Source organism: Brachyhypopomus gauderio, unplaced genomic scaffold, assembly GCF_052324685.1.
Source record: "Brachyhypopomus gauderio isolate BG-103 unplaced genomic scaffold, BGAUD_0.2 sc138, whole genome shotgun sequence".
Taxonomy (NCBI): Eukaryota; Metazoa; Chordata; class Actinopteri; order Gymnotiformes; family Hypopomidae; genus Brachyhypopomus; species Brachyhypopomus gauderio.
Window position 1 is genome coordinate 227829 of NW_027506959.1, and position 17777 is coordinate 245605.

The window sequence follows — 17777 nt, forward strand, 5'->3', positions numbered from 1 at the left end:
TGTGTGTATTACAATGTATGTGTCACAGTGCCCAGGCACCTCCTGGAGGACACTCCCTCTCTTTCTCTCTCTCGCGCGCGCTCGCTCGCTCACACGCACGCACACACACACACACACACACACACACACACACACACACACCGTACCTACCCCACTCCCAATCACCTGTTCATTGACTTCTTGCACTTGCGTCTTTTTTGCCTCTTTTGTTTCTCCATCCATTGAAACCCCACAGGAACACGTACGTTGTTGCTCATTCCTGCCTCCAGAGGGCGCTCCGAGTGGAACTCTGCTGTATCTTGCCTCAAAAAAACAATAGCTCTATAATTTTGTTACTCCTATCTACTCCATCACATTACTCACACTGTCAGAACATCGTATGATTTAAGATCATACCGCTTCATTTTCATTACCTATCTCCCTTCTTACATGCACACACACACACACACAAACGCCCAGGTGTACTCAGGCAGCTTATGGCTGATGTGTCCCATCACACCAGTCTGATTGCTGGGAGGCGTTCACCTAGATGCCCTGCTGGGCGTGATATTAAAACATGGCTGAATCACTAAGTGGAGGATCACCATAATGCAATGCAGCAACATTATCACACATTACTCTGAGCTGGCTGGGCGAACTCTGAGTCAGATGCATATAATGAGAAGGCTTATTACTCCTGAGTCTGGGGAAGCAATTGAACAGAGGACACGTGGGTAACTTTTGCTCCACAGCTAAAGAAATCATTCAGACTGATTAAATCAATTATAGCAATGTCTTTAATTTGTCCTCCTGACACGGCTTAAATATTGTGTTAATGTCCAGTTGGCCATAATCTGTTGAATGGAGGAAGCACTACCAATCAGTAAGAAAATTCAGATGAGACTGACCAAGCAGAGAGCTGCATTTTCACATCCACAAACACTCGACAGAAAGTGTTCCAGAAACACAGACAGCTGCCCCCGAAACCTCAGAGCCCGCAAGGCTGAACACAACCAGAATGAGCAAACCCGGACAAACATCCTCATTACAACAGTGACGGACAGGCTTGCTTGAAGGTGCATTGACCATATGGAGCCTTATAAGGGATTCAAAACACCAAGCAATTACAGTAGCACCAATTAAACAAATGAGAGGAAACAAACATGATGAGCACCAGAGGCACGGGTGTATTTGTAAAATGAGTGTTGCTCTTAAGGAAAAAATAAAGGTTAAATAAAAAGTAATAACCAATAAACCAACATTCAAATTTGCATAAATAAAAGCAAAGAATATTCACAATCAACCTGTACAAATTAATAGGCAAATTGATAAATGTTTTATTTTTTTGTTGCCATGAATGTGTCCTCAATCCCATGTGGTCAATTTCTATTATTACACCAGCCCTGTTCTGGCTCTGATTTTAAAGGCCGTCTGGACTCTATAATGAAGCACAGCAGAGAATATTGTGGTAACTTGGCTTAACACACACACGGCGGGAAGCTGGCCAACGTCATACTGCCACACCATGCTGCTGGCATTACTGTCTCTTTTCACTAATCAAGCACTCATTTATCTGATTTCCAGTAACTTACAAAGATGGATTCAGTGACCTTAAGCAAAAGGTGAACATTGTGTTTCTAAATAGCTGAAATAGTGTTTTAAGGAAATCCAAGTTAGCCTATTTGAAGACAAAAATTGTGCATAGGTACTTTAAAAGCTTCTTTGTAGCACTTTGGCTATTACGTTTAAACCCTTTAAACAGTTATAGTGCAATATTTAGATTTTGCATGAATGTGGATGGTACTCCAGGCCTGTAAAAAATAATTTTAAGACAGAATGTCTTTTAGAGCAAATATATGCTGATATTAAGATATTTATGTTCATTATTTTAAGAATGTATCCTTACTTGAAAATAGACCATCAAATCACTTGTGAAATTTACAGCTATAAATGTACAAGTCCTGATGCAGAATAAACGAAAACATCTTTAATGTGTGCCATGAACATTTAAAAAATGTTAAAATGGCTTAATGTCAAGAGATATATTTACTGAAGAACAAAGACAGTGAGCAGAAGGGTCTTCTATTCTGCACTAAAGGTGGGTGCTGCTGTTCTCGAGTCCCTGTACTGCAGGGTCTGCTTACTTTAACACAGTGCAGCTTTTTTCATTGAGAGTGGAAAAACAGATTGTCTTTGATAACATGCACCCTCTAATACTTAATTAACTTAATCAAGATTGGGTGAATAAGTGAGCAATAAAATTTAACATGAACCTAGTCAAAATATTGTAAAAGAAAATTTAGAAGTTTTTAGTTCTTAATGAGGCAGTAGACCATGCTAAGTTGTCATGTTCTTTTAAATTTTTAACATGGAATATTTTGTGACGTACAGACAGCTGACTTTTAAATAAGTGGAAAGTGTCATTTTTCTCTGAATATTAATCACACAGTAAAAAGCAGAACAAGATTAAATAAACTGCTTTAAGGTGCATTTACCTTTAAATTTTAGGGCATAACGGATGCTTTACGGTTTACTAGAACACAGGCCTTGAAACTTTTAGCAATATTTACCAGTCAGGTGCAACCAAGATTACATTACAAAACCGAGCAAAATTTATACGCACAACTTTAAAAAACAAAAGGTAATACTGGTAGGATTTACTGCAAAGGAATTTAAATGCATAAAAGCACAGGGAAATAAGAACACATGGTAAATAAAAAAGGAAACATTTATGTAATTGAAAAACTTTATTGTGTTACATTGGACACATGGCATTTATGACCTGGGTCTCTCCTTCTTGCCTTTGTAGAGGGCCAGGAGGGAGACGTTGGCCACCTTCACCACCTTGAATCGGACACCTGGGATATCGCCCACAGCATGACCCTTCCGGCCGAAACCTGCCACCAGGACTTCATCGTTCTCCTGGTAGGTACACAAAAAGAACAGGCTGTTCAGCTCAAGTAAACAATAGTCAATCGCATTTAATGACCCTGGCAAAACATGGTATACCAATCTTACCTCGATGAAATTCAAGCAACCGTCATTAGGGACGAAAGCGGTGATCTTCTTGCCGTTCTTGATGAGCTGCACCCTGACGCACTTCCTAATAGCGGAGTTGGGCTGCTTGGCCTCCACGCCACTGTGAGGAGAACAGGAGGCGTCTGGTTATCTGGATAAGACTCCGTTACTTTTATGCGCACAACACCGGAGCTCACACTTACACTTTCTCTAGCACAATTCCCTTGGCGTGGGACGCTCCTCCGAACGGGTTGGCCTTCAGCGCTGTACCCAGGTGGGCCTTCTTGTACTGTTTATCATGCCACTTCTGTTCGCGGCGGTGGTCCCGCAGCTTCCTGGCGGTACGTAATCCACGACACTTGCCTGAAGAAACACGACATCACTCAGCCAGACACGATACACACATGCGGGCGGACACCTCAACCAGCCCCGCGTAGCTCGCTAAACGGCAACTTAGCAAGCCTGCTAACTATGTCCGGTTAATTATCGAGTTGTGATCGTGAAACATATTTAATAAACAGACATGTTCACTGTAGCTGGCAGGGCCGCCCCGCCACTAGTGCAGCGGAGGAAACGATACGGCAGCAATGGCGTGGTGGCGCTCCACGTTGTCCTACACTTACGAATGAATAAAACGATTTAGCTACGCATCGTGTACACGGTTCGCGGACATTCCGATCAATAAAGGTCTATGTTTCGCGAAGACTCGATAAGAAGCACAAAACAACCCGACACGACTGTTTTATAACGAATTAAAGGCGAGCGTCACACATACCCATTTCTCAAGGATTCGAGTCGGGGGAGGAAAGAGAGAGCCCACAATTCTTTGCGAAAATATCTTCTGCGAGGACCTCATAGGTGTCTATGTGAATTCCAGTTCTAAAAGAGAATACGTTTGCTAGAAATATATTTCCCCATATAACAGTACAGGTGCTGCCTATTTTTAATGATGCGTTTAAAATTTGCAGTTACAGAAATTGTAGTTTGGTGGGAAACGCTTCCTCCACATAATTTTTCATAGCATACACATTATTTGGGGGCGCCTTTAAGAACGCGGACGATCCTGATCCTTTGATCCACTTTCTTTGGCACAGTTAAATAATTCAGATATTTTAAAGCTACTACAGAACTATGCTTAATTCAAATAGGTTAAGTCGAAATAAATCACAGAAGGAGTGAATATGCTATACTACAATTTGTATTATGAATATGTTATACCATATTCATTAAGCATATAATACGATATATGCTGTTCCCAGGGCCGGAGTGGGACACTTTTTCAGCTCGGGAGTTTTATGACCAAATCCGGCCCAAAATTATTTTTCCCTCCCAATCGGCCCAAACTAGAGATTAACATGAACCGGCCCATCGGGAATCCTCCCGAATCTCCCGATTAGCCACTCCGGCTTTGGCTGTTCCTATTAAGAACACTGTTGAAACTCAATAAAGAAAATATTATCATATGAAGAAAATAATAATAATAAAGACAAAAAGAAGGAAGAAGAGTAATGGAAAAGAAGAGTTATGAATAATTGGGGACTAAGATGCAACTTTCCCTCAGAGCATCCCAGAGTATGGCGATATACAGCCTCACCAAAATGATCAAAAATAAATATGTAAAGTAAAAACAAAATTACTACGAATATTACTACTATTAGTAGTAGTAGTAGTAGTAGTAGTAGTAGTAGTAGTATTGTTAGTATGTTGACTGGATGATATGAGACAGCGTCGTAGTTAAGTTTTGTCTCTTTTTTATTGTTACTTTTTATACACATAGTTGTGCTAGTGAATTGTTCAACTGACTACAGTGATACATTATTCACACGCTCGCGCAGATTGTTCTTCTGTTCCACAACGAGGCAGAGACATTTCAGATCTCCGCAGAGCTCGCGCGCTCGTTAAGTAAATTAGCCGAACTACTGCAAGAACAATGTGCTATACAACCTATGTCATTCCCCCCGATCAGCAGGTGAGTCAAAACACACTTTAATAATTTGCCATAATAAATTTTTAAATAACAGTTAAATCAACACGCATTGTTTTGTTGAGTTTATAGGTAATTTCTTTTTTTGGGGGGGGGGCACGTAAGCTCAGGATGCATGTTTATTGTTTGTGTATCACCGTATCAGCACGTTTTGCAAACGGGTGTGGCGCTGCTGCTAGATCATTCGCTACCGAGTGTTTATTGGCTGTTACTTACGCCAATCATCAGGCTGAGGTTTTGGCTGTTATCGGGGCAAATAATAAAGCAGCAGTCTCATCAGCTGTGCCAAGCGCGTCTGAACGTATACATGGCAGCACAGAAGCGCCCGGTGTCTTTTGCGATTTTTTCATTTATTTTCTTGCAAATCTCATCGTCTTACGAACAAGTAAACACGACTGTTGAAAAAAGGTAGGTAAATGATTCAATTTTAACTCCATCAACAAAAGAACACTCCATTAAGTGCGTGAAAAGATGCAGCGCGTCAAACGGTGCTCTCGCGGTGACATTCTAGGATATAAAAGAAAAAAACATAAAGATTAGTTATATGGCTAAAGTCGTGTAGATCTGTATTCAGTGGCAAGCTGGCATTTAAAACTAATACACCTTGTGGCTACAACCCTTTGTCTCGTGGGTTGCACATATATAGACTATCTGCAATGAAACTGAACTAGGCTCTGTCAGTGAAACACAAGAGAAAATCCATCGCTGTTAGTTTGAATGCTCCACTTATAGTGTGAATCCATAGTTGGTCCTAGAAAATAGACACGCAGAGATCATTTGTGTCAGGTAGGAGACGTCGTAATATTTGGTACACATCTGGAAATTAGGGAATTTTGCACAATATGGTCCAGTTGATTTAAATCCTCGCGAGGTGGCGCGTGGGACATGCCGTTGGTGCGGGGATGCTAAGGTGAACAATGTTCCAGGAATTCATTTTTCTGTGTGATTTAGCCCATTATATACATTTTTGCATTGTACATATGAATGAGATTAAGATTTTTAATACGTTTTAATGTATGCCTATTCACTATTGTAAATAAATGTTTATCGTCAGCAATAATATGTTTTGTTTCTAAAATGACCATGGTATAATAACACAGAATCAGTCTTTAATGATGCACCATCTTAATCGCTTACAAGCCTGGATACAGAAGCTAACTTTGGTAGAAACATCTTGAAAACAGTAGATAGCGGATATAATCTCGTACCTACTTATAGTTGTATGAAACATTGCTGACCATATTGATAATATATAGTTATTGATCAAGCTACAACTTTTTGCTGAAAATTAGGGCGACCAATTCTGGTGTTTCAACAAGATGGCAGAAGCGTTGTTTTTTCGTTATCCACCAGATGGCGCACAAAGCTGAATTAAATGTAGCTAAATTATTTTTTAATTGCGCCGCAATCCAAAGTTAAAACTATTACAGACTTGCTTATCATCAGGCATTATTCACTGTGACAATCTGTGTCATAACATTTCAATATATGTAATGAGAAATACACCTTTATGTGAATTTCTTTGTACTTTTGGTTTTATGTAAAACAAAAACTAACGTACATTTTAGGGTACCTCATAGTCGTATAGCATTCCTTATCGAAATGGCATAGATAGATATAAGGTTTCATATCAATACCACTTAGCCTAAGTGTTATCCCAATATTCAGTGTAATCCACCATTTCATTAGTAGTTAGGTTGTTATTGCAAGAAGAAGGTATGATGTTAAAAACAAAAGTAAAACAGTAAAACAAATGTTAAATTAGCCGGTAATCACTAGGATTCCAGGCAAATAACAAATCTGCTTACTTGACAACATCTGCTCAATGGGGGGGGGGGGGGGTGTTTGCATTTCAGAGCTGTCACACACAAGTGACAATTTTGGTCTGTATTTATGAAACCTTAACAAATGGAAATGTTGATTCTGTACGCTGCTGGCTTTAAAACTTATATTCTGAGATTTTATTTAGCGCGATGAGCCAAAATGCAGATATAGGCGCAGCTTCACAGGTCGCGCGCCATAACCTCCTCCCATCAGGTTCCAAATCGCGAGGGGAACGAGCGGATCTGATCATAGGGTTCCAGTAATATAATTACACAATTAGATAATTGTAGAGTAGTATCACATACAGTTGTATAGTAGTATCCCATACAGTTTAAGCAGAAATGTGGGGTTTGTCAGTGTCTTTTTTCAGAATTGCAAACATTTCGTTGTAATATACATATATAGCCTATAGACAGTGATGGCTAAGTTACCTTGAGAAAGTAATCCGATTACTGATTACTGATTACTCCTTTTAAAAGTAACTTAGTTACGTTATATATTACTTGATTTTAAAAGTAACTACGTTAGATTACAAGTTACTTTAGTAGTTACATTCAGCAGCAAAATAATTTTTTCCAATACTCACTTTATTGGAAGTGCATTTTTAACATTAACAATGTATTGAAGCAGGTTCGGTAACCGAGGCAGAAACTGCTTAATCCAAAAATCCCGAGGAGGGAAACTTTATTGATAACGCAACCCTGGCGCGCGCAGGCTCCGCCCCCAGTGTCACTTAAAGGGCAAGACTCGCCGTGAGGAGTAGGAGTCGCTACAGTATCTCCTGACATTACGTTTGTGTAGCTGCGCGGTATTATTTGTAAATTTATTTGTAAACGTAATACAAGCGAACTGGGGTGGGTTTCCCGAAACGTTCGTAGCGCCAAGTACTTCTTAACCTCGTATGAAGCTACGATCGTTTCGGGAAACCTACCCCAGTTCAGTCAGACAGCTTGTGAAACGAAATACCATTACAATTTCAAGCATTTTAAAGTAGGCGACGTTAGTCAAAATTCCAGCACTTTTCAAACGTGGAACACAAAGCAACATTAAAATTCATCAGGTAAATGTTCCTTCCCCTGTTTTTGAGGGGTGTTTCTTTATACTACCACATATCGTTACGGGAGGACACAACAAAGAATGACTTGTAAAACGTGCTCGCGCTCTCACAGGGTCGCGCGCAGCGTGCGGAGTCGAGCGCTACGGTCAGACGCAAAAGTAGAACTGAGCCAAGAAGAAAGCAAAAATATATATTTTACTAGGGAAAATATAAATAGTAACGCACAGTTATTTGGATAAGTAACTTTAATCTGATTACTGGACTGGAAATAGTAGCGCGTTATATTACTCGTTACCGAAAAAAGTGGTAAGCGTTACTGACATCACTGCCTATAGATATTCAATATAAATCTTTCGTGGAACCTCGATTTCGAAGTTTTTTATTTTATTTTATTTTATTTTGAGGGATGAAAGAGAATTTGGTTTGGTTTGGTTCAGCGAACAGTTAATTACCTGATCTAATCAGAAGCTGTTCAGATGGCCTTGCTATACCTTCTAGAGACGCATGGCCGAGACCTAAAGCCCCTAAACTGTGTCTAAATGAATGGAATAAATTTTTATTATCCTTGAGTTGAAGGATCCTAAAATAAGCATATTTAACAATTTTTCCATTTCTCTTCTACAGTTCAGATGATCCACTTTCCAAAGACAGCAGAGTTAGTGAAAGTGAGTTATTTTGAGCATAGCTGAAATCCAGTGTAATTTCTGATCTATTTATGCCTATTAATTTTGTTTGACACAGCAATTTGAAATAACATCAACAGACCTAATGCATTGTTGTGCAACATATGCACTATATAAATGAATGTAAATACACGACTCTCTACTGTAAGCTACCATAATCAAACATTTAACGTGTAGGCTGTTCATTTATTTGGACTAATTTTCATTGAAATTATACCAAGAATGTATACATGCCAGTTGTCATCCTCTTTCATCCATGTGTCGTCCTTATTATCTTGGACGAAGCTGCCAGAAAAAAAACGCTTTTATCTTGGGTCTCTTCAACCTACAGATGGAGCTGCTGACAGTAGCCAGACGCGCTCGTATGGGGAGGAGACCTCACTGTTCGCGGCTGAGGGGCAGTTCGGCCGAGCCCTGCAGGTGAGGAGTTACCAGTGTTCCAGTGTGACCTTGGGCAGGCAGCAGAGAGCCACTATCTCCTCCATTCCAGATGATTCTAATCCCAGGCCCAGGTCAAGTCTCAGGAAGACAGATTACAGGAATTATGACATTTTTCTTAAATCAGTTCCCTCTTCTGGGCATAGTACTGTTCCTTTAGGAAGTAATACACATGTAAAGATTAAACTCCAATAAATCGCTTGTTTTATTCAACAGTGTGCCCACTTTTTGACTGTGTGAAATAGGCAAATCTATATGCACCTAATCTCCTTGTGTCTTTCAGGCACCTGAACGGCTGCCACGGTCTCCTCCTCAGAGCAGGCGAAGTTTGCTGCAGTATGCAGGAATTATGCCCTACTCTCCTCTGAATGTAGTTCACAATGGCAAAACCTGCATCCTCTTTAGGGCCAGGAAGCTGGCCATCAGGTACAGGAACCACACCTTAGTGGATCTGACTGAGAGAGCTTTCGGTCCCGACGCAGCGGTGGACACCAAGGGCTCGTTCTGCAGCAAAGACAAGGCTGTGTACGTTGACTGTCTGCTATTTTTCATGGAATTACTGGAAATTTATTTAATTACTTGTTTAACATTTCCAGATGGTTGTAACGATTTACCATAAGTTTGCATTTTCAGTGAGAAATCCATGAGGTGCAGTAAGAAATTAATAAGGATGTAAATCTGAGAGTACAGACGTAATTGTTAACCTGCTCTAATTTGTCTTCAGGCTTAATCTACGCTTTGGAGATGTGGAAGACCTCAGAGGACTTTCCATCAGGTCAGTACATATGGTGTCATTTTCCCACCTTCACTCAGGCACAATTACCTCGCAGAACAGAAATAACAGGCAGTTTGTGGCATGTTTCACACAGACTACAGATGTCCAACACTTTCTACGAGTCAGCGGGACAGAACTGGTTCACGCTGGACAGCGTTCACATCCACTACAACTGGTCGCACGAGGCCACGTTCAACGCCTCCGACGTCTACGCTCCCTCCACCAACTCCTACCACTGCCAACACGTCAGCAGTCTCCAGAAACATGACACGCTGCTGGTACCCAGCTCAAACGCCGACAGCTCCGCCAACTGGCACATAACATTCACAGACTTCCAGGTAAGCATGTCGCATTCATGAAGATGCAGAGGCTTGACACGTGCACCAGTATTGACATTACTGAAGTCAAGTAAAGGGAGTTAGCTGATTACACTAAAGCCTATCGTGGCATAGGAAGGCAATTTTTGGTTTGTTTGTTTTTTTTAGAGAATCCTCAGACATGATTTGCAGGATAGATGATGTAACAAACAGTAAATATGTGATATAAAATTCTGTTTTATCTGGGACATGCAGCTGAAGACTACTGTGGGAGCTGTTTGGTAATACATGGAAAATATTATGCTTGATAAAGGAAGAAGCAAATATGCAAGGAAATATGGAAATGACTCCTTGAATTGCATTTGGAATTTCATGTAAAAAGTGATCATATATGTCTAAGTGAATGTATTTTTCCTTCAACTTCACGTTTTACTCCAATTTTAGCTTTCAGAATGTGCAGATTGCCTCAGATTTTGACACGTAGGATGAGGGAGCATCTTTGATTTGTTCTCAGTGAGGATTTTGACTCGTAGGAGGATGAGGGAACATCTTTGATTTGTTCTCCGACAGCTGCTCTAGATACCTGTGTCTTTAAAAATGTATTTATAAATTACTTTCAGTGACCTTCAATCCCCTTTATGGTCACACGCCTCGGTCCCTCATAGGATTGATTTTTAGATGCTTTCCTGCCAGAGCTCTTTGACCGTCTGATAGTAATGTACTAGTCATACCTCCTGCTTGACTAAAGAGTGTTGAGTCTTATCTTATGAAGTCCCCTAGCTGTGGGTTCCCTCCCTAGTGACCAAAGGGCTCTTGATGATCTAGGTACTTTTAAGATGAGGGCTAAGATCTAGCTTAAAAGATTATCCTATAATTAACCTTTCACCTCTGTACATCCTGCATCTTATCTATTAATGTAGTTTATATGTTTCTTGTGGGGGTGGGATTGTTGTTTTTTGCTTTCTATCTTATTTTTCACACTCTATTTACTCCTATTTTATACAGTAAAGCACTTCTCCTTGGTTAAGCACTTTGTAAACACTTTTAAAAAAATGCTGCATGAATAAATCATTATTATTATTATTGATCAATAGTATGTTTTACAGAACTTTGCTAGTATTACAAAATCACATTTCTACCCAACCTCAATAAATATGAAGAATACAATCACTGCTGAAACTCCTTCATGTTTATCATGGCTTCACGTCCCTCTCCAGATTCAGGCCTTCAACGTCCAGTCCAACAAGTTTTCTGCGGCCAGTGACTGCGGCACTTTCTTCACGCCAGCCATCCTCATGGGCCTCATCACCTCACTGATTCTGCTGCTCGTCCTCGCCTACGCCCTGCACATGGTCGTCCACCTCAAGCACATCGACCGCTACGAGGAGCACAAGACCACCGTGTACTTCCCCCGGAACACAGAGGCCGACTGCACGGATAAGAACAACCTTTAGGCTTCTAGGATCCAGTACCGATCCCGCCCTGTGGTCCTCCCACCACAGAGGGGGGAAAACCCAGGCCAAGTGCCCTGTATGGTCTGAGCCAGCAATGGCAGGATCGAAGATCTTTGCGTCTGACTGTGCTACTGCCGTCAAAGGACTGTGGTAGGACAGTGAGAGGCCAAGACAGATTCCAGCGAGATTTGTACAGGCTCAGTCATTGCGGTGGATCGGGAGATATCGGGACTCACATCTGCCAGCATTTACTGATCATTTTCCCACTAGTGGCTTTGCAAGTAGTCGGTGTCTGAAGGACAACTTCAGATTTTTGAATGAAATTCAAATTAGCACAATATCTGGTGTATCTTGAATTTGCATCATAAATACGTGTTGGCCCCATCTGAATTCCTGAATTTGTGCAAGATTGAATCATTGAATGATTTTAAATCTGAAAAAAGCCCTAATAATGCATAAAGCAAACCCTACAAAACCACATTTTATGTGTACAACACCCAATTCCCATGTGTGAAAAGTGATTGCCCCATTACTTTTAATAAATGATGATACCCTCTTTAGCAGGAATAATAGCAACCTCGCAGGTTCTGTAGTTGGTCATTAGTATCTCACAATGCCATGAAGCAACTGTGGCTACCTCCTCCATGAAGCATTTGTGGGTATAGGAGCATTAGCTGTGTTTGAGGTCCTGTCCCATCTCAGCTGGGTTTGGATCTTAACTTTGATTAGGCTATTCAAATTTCTTGTTTTTAAGCACTGGCAGGTAGGCTTGCTTTGAATCAGTTGTATTGCCTGATCCCACGTTGCCCCAGCTTCACTGACATCATCTTGAAGAATTCTTTGATACAGAGCAGGATTCATAGGTTCCTCAGTGACAGCACCACATCCAGGTCATGACGTAGCAGAGCATCCCCAAGCATCACCCTTCCACAACCAAAATCACCCACCAAAATCCCCAAATCATTTTGTTTCTTGTCAAAATTGAGATGAGTGTTTATATACTTTGTGACTAGCAACAGTCTCTGCTGTTCTTGCACCCTGGATCTCATGCCCAGTGTTTTCTGATGTTTGAGTCATGAACGCTGATCTTAGCTGAGCGACGGCTTGCCTGAGGTTCTTTGGATATTCCTCGGTTTTGGTAACTTCCTGGATGACTTTAGGCCTTACACTTGAAGAGATTGACTATTGTTCTAAACTTTCTTTATTTGCACACTATGGGTCTGATTGTAGTTTGGTGGAACCCTACAGCCTTAGAAATGCCTTGGTAACCTTTCTGAAACTGACAGGCATGGACACCCATTCTCCTGAGGTCTTCAGGAATGCCCCCTTCTCTGTGGCATGATGTGTATGACTGGACAACCTGTGTGCTGCTACGTTCACTCTAATTTAAAGGGACAGAGTTAGATTTCGACTGGACAGGACTAACCCAAATCAAGGCAGGTCATTAGCTGAAGAACTCACACTAATTATTGGTTTACCACTCAACTTTTGTTGACATTCCTGCCAGGCTCTATATACTACTACAATCAGTGCAATCAATACTACACTATAAAATCAGACAAAATATAATGTACAAAATGTGCATTAATTCAGGATTTCAGATGGGGGCACACACATTTTCATGCCATAGTATGTCTTGGCACATTATGTTCTGGTGAGGACCAGATTAATTAAGATATGGACACTTTATTTACAAACTTTGCATAACATTATGCTATACTATTAAGCAGTTATGACGTGTTGTGTTAGACACTGAAAATGTGGAAATACAATCCCCCAGTGTTTAATTTTTTCTATAAGAAAATATACTCTATAATAAATAACATATTAACATATGCTTATATATCAGTAACAAACATCAAGTAATGGATTCTATGCAGTATGTAATGGAGCCCAAAGTGTATCCAAATACCAAATCTTCCCTTCAAGGATTTGCAGAAATTGATATAGGTTATTTTATTCATTACTACTACTCTTTTGGGAGATGTGTTTTTAAATAGTGTTGTTATGGCATTTTTGTGTAAATTGTACATTTACTCTGGTTTTGTAATTTCTTCTTTTTAAAATTCTTATTATGTGTGTGCTTTTGGTCTGAGCCTTCAGCTGTGAGGTGAATATGAGTATCACCGTAATAACTACTGAATTTTAACTAATCAATTGAAGCACAAAGGAAATAACATTGATTTATAACATTCAGCATGCCAGTGGCTAGGACCATTTCAATAACACAACCTGATAGTTAGCCTTGTATAATGTATACTCTGAATAATCATTATATACTGAATGAGGAAATAGCCTGTACTGTTGATCATTTACACATGTATGAAATTGGCTATGGTGTATTGATGTTAATTAATGTCTCCCTTTGTTTCTCTTCAGTTAAATAAAACCAGCAGCACATTCACAACATCTCCTTTGCTTGAACATTGTTTTCAATAATGATATTAATTTGATCATTTCGTCAATTCCCAAGAAGCTACTAACCTGATCTATCTGACTAATTACGACAATCTAAAGGTGTCATAAATCTGAATGATATGAACATTTAACGTATAATCAATTAATTAAATTTGGTTATGTTCTTAACTCTGACAAACTTCTCAGCATGTATGAACCTTGAACGTCCTCGTTCACGAAGAAGAAACTTTGCCATCTAACGTCAAATCCTCGTGCGTGAAACACATGGCGTATAACAGATTACGTCATTGCAATGTAAACAAATATTTACCCGATTATTTATGTTTTAAATACATGATATACTTGTGCGTGATAAATGAGATGGTAAAAAATACTTATGTCTTACGAAACAGACTGTGGAATCTGCTGATGTCTAACACGTGCCCCGTTTACGTATCCCAACTACGTCATACCACGTGGACGCAAAACGACAAAGAAAGCTTCCGGTTGCTTGTAACCACCCCAGCTCGCTGAATGTCGTGGTGTTACCTGTCAAGCCCTTATGTTGAGGCACGCATTTCTGAGTAGATCGTTTTTGCGTTGTATGTTCTCATCGGAATCTGCACAAAGTAACATATTTATTCGACGATTTTACAGTACGATGGAGCGCGCGGTTGTGAGGTGTGTGTCGTGGGAGTCCAAGCTGACCATTTCCTTCACTCTGGACGGCAGCCACAAACACATGCTGAGGGACCAGACAGAAGAGCTCGGGAAAGTCTTAGCCAGAATATCCAACAGTATTATCAAGACGCAGTCCAAGGGGAAAAAGTCGAAGAAAAACAAAACCCCTGACACTACGACAGATGTCGCCGAGCCGGTGGTGCGGCTGTACCTGAACGGGGACTCCGTGGCCGAGGACTCGATGAACCGCGACGCCTGGCAGGACGGAGCGGTCCTGCACGTCGGAGACACCAAGTACACGGTGGAACGGAATCCTCCAACTTTCACCACAGCCGAATTACCTGCGTCTCTCCTCTCTGGCTTCCCGGTTTGCCCAAAATTCGAAATTGAATTCGGACATTTAAAAGACTGCGTGTTTAAATGGTATAAGGAGAGTTTTCCCAACGCGCACACGTCTGGAGAGGAGGACTGCTGGGTGGAGGCGGGCAGCGAGCGTGTGTTTGTACCTTCCAATTTGGACATCGGTTTGAGGATAAAGCTGAAATGCACACCTGGAAACGAGTCTAAATACGGCATGGCGAAGGAGCTGGTGTCTGCAGGCACAGTAGAGGCTGGTCCGGGGGTGTGCACGTTTGACAACAGACACATGTACACCAAGAAAGTCACTGACGATTCAACGGTGAGGGTTGTATCCTACAACATTTTAGCTGACATCTATGCTCAGACTGAACTGTCAAAAACGGTGCTGTACCCCTACTGCGCTCCATATGCACTGGGACTAGATTACAGACAAAACTTAATAAAGAAAGAGCTTTCTGGATATAATGCTGACATCATCTGCCTTCAGGAGGTAGACAAAGGAGCTTTCACTGACAGTCTGTCACCGGCTCTTGATGCCTTTGGCATGGATGGTTGCTTCAGGATTAAAGAGAAGCAACATGAAGGGCTGGCAACCTTTTACACGAGATCTAAGTTTAAACTACTTTCACAGCATGATGTAATGCTGAGTGAGGCCTTGACAATGGATGCGGTACATAGTGCGCTACTAGATAAAGTGTCCACCAATTCCACCTTGAAAGAGAAGGTGCTACAAAGATCTACAACTTTGCAGGTATTACGAACTTTAATTGTGTTCTAACCGTCCAAAAAAAAAACTGGTTTTAGTGTAATTCATGAAGGACTTCATAATTATTTAACATGTCAGTGTAACTGCTCATCATAACTAATGCTTGCCAATGTACTTGTTTGTTGTAAGGTTACTATGCTTCAGTCAGTAAGTGATCCATCAAAGGTCCTGTGTGTTGGGAACACACATCTCTATTGGCATCCCAAAGGTAATTTGGTTGGTCCCTTTTCAATCACATCATGACCTAAATTTACACTGTTATTAACAAGCTCTTTTTTATATCTAAAGGAGCAAATGTCCGATTAATACAGATGGCTGTGGTGCTTGAGCATCTCAAGAAGCTAATTGCAGATCAGTACTCTGGGACTCTGATATTCTGTGGAGACTTCAACAGCACACCCTCCTCTGGGCTCTTTCAGCTGCTAAGCCAGGGTTCAGTTTCAGAGAACCACAGTGACTGGATGTCCAACGGGCCCGAGGAGCTGGTCCAAATGGAGCTTCTCAACCCCTTTCAGTTGACTAGTGCATGTGGAGAACCAGCCTACACTAACTATGTTGGAGGCTTCCATGGTTGTCTGGACTACATTTTCATAGATTCACATGCGTTGCAGGTGGAGCAGGTCATCCCTATGCCCAGTCACCAGGAGGTCACCACTTACCAAGCACTTCCAAGCGTGTCTCACCCATCTGACCACATAGCTTTAGTTTGTGACCTCAAATGGTGATGAGATTGATAAACAATCTTTGCTTTGGTTTTACAAGTGCAGTTTTCCGGGTTGAATTTTTGGAGTGTACATTTTCCACCATATCCAGTATTGACATGTGAATTTCTGGAAAGGAGGCTGCTTACATAATTGATTGGTTGAATCACTGATGTACATTACTAAGAAGGTAGTTTTTTTTCCTCCAGATTTATCTACCTTTTTAGTTTATGAAATGCATCAAAATAAAGTTTGGTCCTGAACGCTATGTACACTGTATGTCTTATAAAAACAACTGTTTGGATAAAAGGAAACCAATATAAAGCATTTGCCACTTTACTGCTTGTTTACATTAGATGTGCTTCTCACAAAGTAGGTAATTTGAAGGCCAGGGACAATTTGTCAATTTCAAGGGTATTTAAGGATGTGTTGGTAATGGTAATCTGTCACTGTCTATTTTAAATTTTCTCAACTTAAAAATTCTTAGATCACAACAGATTTTTCTTAATCTTTATTAGGAATTTTCAATGGGGTCATGTAAAAATGAAAACCAAGTCACAGGATTGCAAATGCCAACAACTGGTGTATGCCGATCCTTTTCTTGCTGTGTATTAAATTTGTAGCATTTATATTTGTCCTTGGTTTAGGTAAATCCTATCTGGAAATAAAACCCTTTTCCAACAAAAACATTAGCACAGCAAGAACAAGCATATTTTAAGGCAGTAGTAAACACAGACCTTTTCTTACAGATTGGCCAGTTAAGTAAATTTAGCATTAAGCAGGTCAGTTATTAAGGCCAAGTTAAGACAAGCAGTGAAACATTATTCTTCCAATTCTTATTCTTCCTTAAAAGATGTAGCGTTTTAAATGACTGTTGGATGGTAGGGTAATGATTGCTACTAAGGTGTTCATTGTTTTATGAAGACCTTTATACTGTAATTTTTCCCCATTAGAACCTAGGCACAAGTTGATTTGGAACACTCACATTTGTTGAGGTGCAACCCAGCTGACCAATTACTCACTATTACGCATTCTGTTCTCCAAACAGATATGCCCATTTGATTTATTTATTTTTAATAGCAAAAAATCGATTTTTTTAAAACAGCATTATGTGGGATTATCCAGATAAAATGCATGTCAACTAAAATAGGTAAAATGAAAATAAATGGAATGACATTTCAAAGCAAAAATGTGTATAAATATAAATACGTTCCCATCTTTGACACACAAAAAAAGCTTGGAGGAGCCCAAGGAAAACTTCATAACTGTATTAAGCTTGTGCGTCCCTGTAACAATGATGTCCGAGCAATCTTACAAGTGAACCTTTTATAATTCCTGTACAT

The 17777-nt window shown here is 40.4% G+C and overlaps 3 protein-coding genes across 4 annotated transcripts; 2 read left to right on the plus strand and 1 right to left on the minus strand.

Annotated features, from left to right (window-relative positions):
- Positions 1-2707: 2707 nt before the first annotated feature.
- Positions 2708-3890, minus strand: rps23 (ribosomal protein S23). The gene is made up of 4 exons (XM_076994315.1): positions 3773-3890; positions 3201-3360; positions 2998-3118; positions 2708-2901 (listed from the first exon to the last, which is right to left on the minus strand). Exons 1-4 carry the CDS (start codon positions 3774-3776, stop codon positions 2755-2757), a joined length of 432 nt encoding a protein of 143 aa, XP_076850430.1. The 5' UTR covers positions 3777-3890; the 3' UTR covers positions 2708-2754.
- Positions 3891-5241: 1351 nt separating this feature from the next.
- Positions 5242-13931, plus strand: atp6ap1la (ATPase H+ transporting accessory protein 1 like a). Its single transcript, XM_076994317.1, has 7 exons — positions 5242-5389; positions 8487-8527; positions 8877-8965; positions 9267-9508; positions 9708-9758; positions 9853-10096; positions 11293-13931. Exons 1-7 carry the CDS (start codon positions 5289-5291, stop codon positions 11527-11529), a joined length of 1005 nt encoding a protein of 334 aa, XP_076850432.1. The 5' UTR covers positions 5242-5288; the 3' UTR covers positions 11530-13931.
- A 454-nt stretch (positions 13932-14385) lies between these two features.
- pde12 (phosphodiesterase 12) lies at positions 14386-17679 on the plus strand. Of its 2 annotated transcripts, XM_076994308.1 has the most exons (4): positions 14387-14496; positions 14584-15718; positions 15863-15941; positions 16022-17679. In XM_076994308.1, the coding sequence occupies exons 1-4, from the start codon at positions 14489-14491 to the stop codon at positions 16456-16458; spliced, it is 1659 nt and encodes a 552-aa protein (XP_076850423.1). In that variant the 5' UTR covers positions 14387-14488; the 3' UTR covers positions 16459-17679. The 2 variants fall into 2 exon arrangements, with proteins under 2 accessions (XP_076850422.1, XP_076850423.1); XM_076994307.1 differs by having other exon boundaries at positions 14386-15718.
- The last annotated feature ends 98 nt before the right edge of the window (positions 17680-17777 follow it).

Bases quoted from the DNA above. Each gene is read 5' to 3' on its own strand.
- rps23 (XM_076994315.1), bottom strand. The intron at 3,119-3,200 runs GTAAGTGTGAGC...TTCTCCTCACAG, and splicing joins GGAATTGTGCTAGAGAAAGT to TGGCGTGGAGGCCAAGCAGC. The intron at 2,902-2,997 runs GTAAGATTGGTA...TGTACCTACCAG, and splicing joins GTTGCTTGAATTTCATCGAG to GAGAACGATGAAGTCCTGGT.
- atp6ap1la (XM_076994317.1), top strand. From the start codon at position 5,289: ATGGCAGCACAGAAGCGCCCGGTGTCTTTTGCGATTTTTTCATTTATT. The intron at 8,966-9,266 runs GTGAGGAGTTAC...TGTGTCTTTCAG, and splicing joins AGTTCGGCCGAGCCCTGCAG to GCACCTGAACGGCTGCCACG. The intron at 9,509-9,707 runs GTACGTTGACTG...ATTTGTCTTCAG, and splicing joins TGCAGCAAAGACAAGGCTGT to GCTTAATCTACGCTTTGGAG.
- pde12 (XM_076994307.1), top strand. From the start codon at position 14,489: ATGTTGAGGCACGCATTTCTGAGTAGATCGTTTTTGCGTTGTATGTTC. The intron at 15,719-15,862 runs GTATTACGAACT...GTTTGTTGTAAG, and splicing joins AAAGATCTACAACTTTGCAG to GTTACTATGCTTCAGTCAGT. The intron at 15,942-16,021 runs GTAATTTGGTTG...TTATATCTAAAG, and splicing joins TCTCTATTGGCATCCCAAAG to GAGCAAATGTCCGATTAATA.